Source organism: Talpa occidentalis, unplaced genomic scaffold (assembly GCF_014898055.3).
Source record: "Talpa occidentalis isolate TD23 unplaced genomic scaffold, MPIMG_talOcc4v2.1 talOcc4.3, whole genome shotgun sequence".
Lineage (NCBI taxonomy): Eukaryota > Metazoa > Chordata > Mammalia > Eulipotyphla > Talpidae > Talpa > Talpa occidentalis.
Genome location: NW_023603184.1, coordinates 64,118,968 through 64,126,005, shown reverse-complemented (window position 1 = coordinate 64,126,005; position 7,038 = coordinate 64,118,968). Strand labels below are relative to the sequence as shown.

The following is a 7,038-nucleotide window of genomic DNA, read 5'->3' as shown; positions in this document are numbered from 1 at the left end:
CCCTGTGGCCCCAGGCTCAGCACACAGTGTGACTGATGTCGGGGAGGGAGCGCAAGGCCTGGGCATCTGGCTATGGCTGGGTGCGGACTGGGTGCACACGGGAGGGACAAGCGGTGAGTGGGGAGAGGAGTGAGTGCTGTGGTAGAGAAGTTTCAAAACCCACTTCCCCTCCCTTGCAGGGTGTAGATCTGCATAACAACAGGACATCCTGCAAACAGCTGGCTGGGGAAACAGTGCTGCTGCCACACCCAGGAGAGGTGCCTTAGGCGCTCTCAGCAGGAGCTGAAACTAAACAAAGCTCACCAGCAAGACCTGCAATGGTCTCAGGCACCCACTGAAAGAAGGTGTGAGTTACGTCCAGGGCCATGAGGACACAGGAGTGTAGAGACTGGCAGAGGCCATTCTGTGAGCTCCTGCAGAGGAGACCGTGCCTATTACTTTTCCTTCCCTGCTAGGTCACACAGACGTTAGTATATGTCGCCCGATTTTAATTTCCCCCCTTGCTATAATCTAGGGCAGCCATTCTCAATTTCTTGGTTACAGGACCCCTTTAATACTCCTCAAAGTTACTGAACACCCCAAGGAGCACTGGCTGATGTGAGCTAGAGCAACACTAACCATGGTAGAAACCAAAGCCAAAAACTACAATAATTTATTTTGAAACAATAAACTTATTAACATTTTTAAATGAAAAATACCCTTATTTTCCAAAACAAACACCAAAAAAAAAAAAAAAAGGATGAAAAGAGTGGCATTATTTTTGCATCTTGGCAAACATTTGCTGTCTTGCTAGGTAAAGGCGGCTGCAAGCTTAAGTCTGCTTCTGTGCTTCTGCTGCAGCATTGGCTGAAGGATACACAGAGAATGGGCTTCCCCCTGCAGTGTGGTTGGGGAAGGGAGGACCGCCTGGACCTCCAGCGCTCCTTGGACAGCACTTTGCAGGGCATGCTGTGGTCGTGCACTTCCATGCACGCGTTCTACAGGCTATGGAGGGAGCCCTGAACTAGAGGAAGGCGACATCTCCAAATATCCTAGAGAAAGAGTTGGATGAAGTAATAATAAGCTTCATTGGACTGTCTCCCTTGTTCCTTCCAGAAGGAACCAGACAGTTGTGCACTTGGTGGGGTGTATTTGAAATGTTAGACTGGGAAGCAGGGTGGAGTCTGTCAGCGAGGGGCTTGATGTCCTGCACTTTTGTCAACACCTTTGCTTACCGGCATCTGAACACACTTCCTTTTGGGACAAATTCTCTAAAGTGAGTTCTGGTAGAGTCCTGCATCCTACCAAAGCAAAAGGATCCAGATATAACCTCTCCTCTCATGCTCTGGAAGCTGTAGAATGAACACACACCTGAGGCTTACGCAAACATGCTGTTCCTCCATTCATCCTGGCGTATGGCAGACAGTCGGGAACTTGTGGCAGTGGGGGTGACACTGGTGGCATTTACTATTTTGGTGGCAGTGGCATTTGGCCAAGCTGCATCATCCCCACCAGATGGTCCTGAGGTACAACCTTGCCTGGGTTTGCAGCAACTTCCCTAGATCCCGCCTGCTTGCTGAGCTAGATCCAGCCTTCCTGCCAGCCTGAGCTGCCTGTTCTCTCCCCATAGTTTCCATGCAAAATCCTGGGGAAGGTGGCCGGGAGCAGAAGCATCTGCCTCTTCCCTCACCACCCTCTTCTGCTCCTTCATTTCCCTCCTGCCCAGCTGGTCTCCCCATGCTCAGGCTTGACCTTTCCATAGATTCTGCAGACACCCAGGAAGCTCTGGAGGAGAACCCTGCCATAAATCCGTCCTGTGTGCAGCCTCCAGTTTCCACAGGGGTCTGAGTGCAGGGTCTTCCTTTGGCCCTCAAATCCCCTGCCCTCTGCATCCCAATAGATTCCTTTCTAATTATTGTTACAGTATCAAACAATTTTAAAAAATTACAAAATGTTTGTAAAACAGAGGGAAAAAATTATTCATGACCTAACACCAATTTTGTGATTCCTTTTCAGCTTTGAAACTACTCTGCAACATTTGTATGGCCCGTGTCCTCATTCCTCGAGTGTGAGTGAGCCCACATTGAGGTGGGCATGGCTTGTGCTTTGGTCAGCCGAACAGGTACACCTGACAGGAATTACCTGTGAGCAGGGGCTGTTCTTGTGCTTGCAGGGTTTGGCCTGGCCTCTTGTGCTTCTAACCTGAGCAAGAACATGCCCCAGGGAACGCTGCTCCTTCACCTAGGACCCAGAATAGAATAAGGGGTGCCTTGTGGAGCAGACCTGGAGCAGACCCGTGGCCCGGGCATCTAGTCGCGGCCATAACCAACGTGGAAACCTGAGAGTGAGAATTTGCAGTTGAGGGCCACTGCGATTTCCGAGGTGGTTTTGCAGCAAATGCTGCCTGTATCATCATAAGGAGCAACTACAGTGTTACAGATTTTGACACTTTAAACACGGAGAAGAGTAGCATGGCAATTAGGCAGATCTCCCATGCAGCTGAGATGGTATAAACTTTTACAGATGAGACAACTTTCTGCAACCTGCCCTTCCTGCTGTTTTTATCTGATGGTCTAGAAGCGGATGTCTGACAGGGGACAAGAGAAGCTCATCATCATACTCAGACCCTGATTCCTCAACACCAGGACAGCCTGGGGCAAAGGAGGTGAGCTGGATTAGGTGTGGGCGATGCCTTCAGGGTTAGGAGACATTCAACCAGGTGCAAACAAGCCCCCTTGTCTGAAAATGCAGCTGGTAGGGATTGGGCAATCCCACTGCTGTCCCCACCTGCCCTGCAATTCCTCCAGCAACCTGCACCTCCACTCCCAAATTGTAGTGTAAGTCAATGTCCCCATCAAGGGGCACTGGGCTTCTGAAAAAGAGAACTTTGAGGTGCCAGGCAAGGGTTGCCCGGAGGTGAGTAGCATCTTTCTGGTTTGTCATCATCCACTGTTCGGGGCTGGTTCACTCCCACAGGTAAGTGTTGCAGTGCTCACTAGCTTCCTAGTGGCCTTTCACTATATGCTGTGTGCGCGGCTGGCCGGTTCAGAGTGAGTAGTATTTATGAAAGAAAATGAGTGAATGAGTCCTTGCTTATGAAATACTGCAGTCACTGTTGCTCACAGCTGCTCCCACATTCTGATGCTTGGTGTAGATGGATTATGTGTGGGGAGGAGGGAAGGGAAGGCATGGGGCAGGGTGGGGGGATACAGTGAGCAAGAGCAAGAGCAAGCGCGTGCAAGAGCACACTACTATACCCTTAGGCTTTCAGACGCCCAGGTTCCAGGCTGGCTTCTGTGGCCAGCGTTTCCTGCCAGCATGCTCCCTCATCAGGTAAATTAATTCATATGAAGCCCAACTTAATTTTTAATATGTTGCTACCAATAAAAATGGATTCCCTTCAGTCTTCTATCCAGTAATAACAGCAATAGGTCTTTCAATTTTAACCTCCTTTAAAAGTATTTATGTGTTCTCAGCCAGAAGAACATTACCCTCCCAGTAATGCTGCCCTTTGGATTCCATGGTGTGCCACCAACACCTACTGAAACACTTTACTTCTTTAAACAATTACTTGAACTATAATTTTCCTGTTACTGAGAATTCAAAAAGTTTGGACCTTAAGACCATATATACTCTGTTGGCCATTTTTGGTTAAGGCCCCCTCTCTCCAGCTGTCCGGTAGAAGCAACGCTTTATATGATGGCTAACTAATATTCTCAGTTCTCAGAAATGGACAGACCACCTGTTGCTGATTTTGGTTATTCCTGAAGATATTACTGCCTGTGTGGAAAAACTCAAGGTGCTGAAATAAGCCTGCAGCATGCTGCCTGTTCACAAAGGATGGGGGCGGCTCCTGCCTTGACTAGGAGACCTTAAAGCTGAGCTGACTCCCCTAACACCTAAAAATTAAGATCCATGGAATTTTCAACCTCTAGATCCATGCCTAGTACTTTGATAAAATCCCAAACCAGGTACATATTAACGTTTTAAGTAATCTTTAAGGACATCTACAATAGACATAGATCTTCACATAGAAACTTAAAAAAATACTTTAACACAATACATAGTACTGCATAGAACTAGAATCCAACATTATATATTACACCACTAAAATATTCATATAAATATCATATGCATGAATTCACTGCTTTAGAAAAATCCACCTATCAGGATATTAAAGACCAGTATCAGCAATACTCAAAGAAAAACTATTTGAACAGTAGGAACACTAAAAATAATAACTGAGATTTAACAAGTGGTGGAAATAACTGAGATAAACAAGTGGTGGAAAAGAGATTTCTTTACATTTGCTATGCAGTATGTCACAATAGGCACAATCTGAAATATAATTTTACACTAACAGTGTATAAAAATACTTTTAAAAACAATACTTTGGATAGGTACAGTACCACTAAAGACAAAACAAAAATCAACAACCCAGCAGTGTTCCTCAAACAATTCAACTTACTGCTCCCAATCTGGAAAGCAAGTTCTCTCACACACATCACACACACACACACACACACACACACACAGGGCCATATGTCAAAATAACCCCCTACATCTAAGGTGCATAGTCACTGATAGGCATCAATCTCAAACAAGGCATGAGAGGATGGTGTTTGGAGCCTGTTTTCAGTTCCAGCTATGGGATGCATGAACAATGAGGCAAAAAGAAAGGTGAATTTTGTGTGCTGTGTGTATATGGTTTCCATCCCACTTACAGGTGCTCCCTAGGAGTTTAGTCTGGCATATCAATATTTAACTTGGGTGGCGGGGGAACAAATTTCCCAGGGCTCTGGGTTATAACCACCCTGGCCTTTTTCCCAAATATTGGAGCAATTTTTGGAGCTTCTGGAACTGATGTTTCTTCAGCATCCTCACTATCTTCATGATGCAGGTCGTATGAAATGTTCCCATATTCTCTTAAAAATGGGAAAATTTCAAGCAGAAATTGACAAAAATCCCTGCGAATACCAAACCACCAGTGGTTGCCCCCCTTCCGCCGAAAGGTTGTGGCCATGAGCGTCAGGAGCGAAAGCCACAGGGGGGCAAACACGGAGATGAAGGAGAACGCGTTGTGGCCGTCCAGTCTGTGGACCAGCAGGACCTCAAAGGTGAGCAGGGGCACCACGATCGTTACCCAGCTGACGGCCATGGCGACGTGCGTCCTGCGCTGCTCCGCCGCCACGTCCAGGGAGCGCAGGAACAGGAGCGACCAGACCACGTAGTAGAGGACCACCAGGCAGAGGAACGACATGAGGATCCACAGCGGCACGAACACCACCAGCCACGGCCAGTGGATGATCCTGTCCAGCCTCAGGGCGATGAAGATGAACTGCAGGATGTTGACGGAGCACAGCAGCTCCAGCTCCAGCGACCGGTCGTGCCGAAAGCCCCAGACGCAGGCGGCCACGGCCACGGGGGACACGAAGAAGAGCGGCATGAAGACCAGCAGCCAGAAGTGGCTGCCGCGCTCCACCCTGTCGCAGACCAGCACCTCGAACATGAGCAGCAGCAGGTGGATGCCCACGGCGATGAGCATGGCCTTGAACTCCACGCAGGCCTCCCCCTCGGCGCGGTAGCGCGGGTTCCGGGCCCAGACGGCGGCGCCCACCGCGGCGCCCGCGACGACCAGGAGCTTCCACAGCCAGATGGGGGCGAAGACCGCCCAGTAGCTCCAGTGGAGGACGCCGTCCAGGCGCAGCGGCAGCAGCACGGAGAAGAGCAGCAGGCACGCGTAGATGAGGAACTTGCTGGGGTTGAAGTCCTGGAACAGGCCCCTGGGGTTCATGGTGAGGCCGCCGCGCCCCCGCGCGGGTCCGCCGCTCGGCCCGGCGGGGCGGGCACCGCTCTCCGCCGCTTCCCGGGCCCGCCGCCTCGGGGCCCCGCGGCGGGGGCTGGGCGGGCGCGCTGGAGGCCGGCGGGAGGCGGCGGCGGGCGGCGGGCGGCGGGGCCGGAGGCCGGAACACGTGCGCGCGCGGTCACGTGGCGCGGGCGGGGCGCGGTCACGTGGCGCGGGCGGCGGCGCGGGCGGGGCGGGGCCTGCGCGCGGCGGGGCGGGGCCTGCGCGCTCCCTGCGGCCCCCGAGTCCGGCGCGCGGCGTCCGGGGCGGGCGCGGCCCGGCCCCCCTCGCGCTCCCCGCGTACCGTCCGGAGCGGCTGCGGCGGGCGGCGCCGGGAGCCGGGGCGGCCGGGCGGGCGCGTTGGGACTCCCCGGCCGGCGGCGACCTCGGGCGACGCTTCCTGCCGGGCCGCGGCGCGGGGCGGGATGAGCTCACATCCTCCGGGCCGCGGGGGCGGGCCGGGCGGGCCGGGCGGGGTGCGGGGCGCCTCCGGGCTGGGCGCGGCCCCGGGCGGGCGGCCGGGCGTTTGGGGGTCCGGGAGCGCGGGCGGCTGGGGCGCGAGCGAGGCGGGGGTTCGGCCTCGCGGGGCGCGCGCGGGCGGAGGAGGACGTGCCCGCGAGCACGGCCCGCGGGGCTGGCTCCGGCGGCTGCCCGGCCTCTCGGCGCCTGGGCGGTGGCGGGCGCAGTGCCCGCGCCCCGGGGGCGTCTTCCTCCCGCCCCTTGCGGCCGGGGAGGGAGTCGGACCCCCAGGCCGCGTCCCCGGGACCTGACGTGGACGTGACCCCAGGAGCGGGTGCATCGGGCGCCCGCCCGCCCTCCACGCCGCAGGTTGCGAGCGGACTGGACACATTTGGGCTGAGTTGGCCCTCGTTGGGTCAAAGCCCACGGAGCAGTGTCCAGGCCCTGTGTCCCCACCCACTGAGAAACCCAGGCACACTGGCTTCCTTCAGGGGCCTGGCCTAGGTTGGGGGGTTGTTCTGAATGGTCTCCAAGGGCCTGCAGCGCTGCTTCAGGGCTGGGATTTGGAGCGGGCACTTTGGATACTGCTCTCTACCCCTCTTGCCCCTGTTCAGCAGAGCCCTGGTTGCTGTCCTTGCTGCTGTTAGGACCCTTAGCCCGTCCCCGACCCCATCCGCATGCCAGCTGGTAACTCTGGATCTCCTGGAGAAAAGCAGGGGCCGCACCCTAGGCCAGCATTAACACATGGTGTGGGT

General features: G+C 54.4%; 1 protein-coding gene across 1 annotated transcript; it reads right to left on the bottom strand.

Moving 5' to 3' along the window:
* Window positions 1–620: 620 nt before the first annotated feature.
* On the bottom strand, window positions 621–5,798 carry TMEM185B (transmembrane protein 185B). Its single transcript, XM_054699628.1, has one exon. It carries the CDS (start codon window positions 5,771–5,773, stop codon window positions 4,721–4,723), a length of 1,053 nt encoding a protein of 350 aa, XP_054555603.1. The 5' UTR covers window positions 5,774–5,798; the 3' UTR covers window positions 621–4,720.
* Between the last annotated feature and the right edge of the window lie 1,240 nt (window positions 5,799–7,038).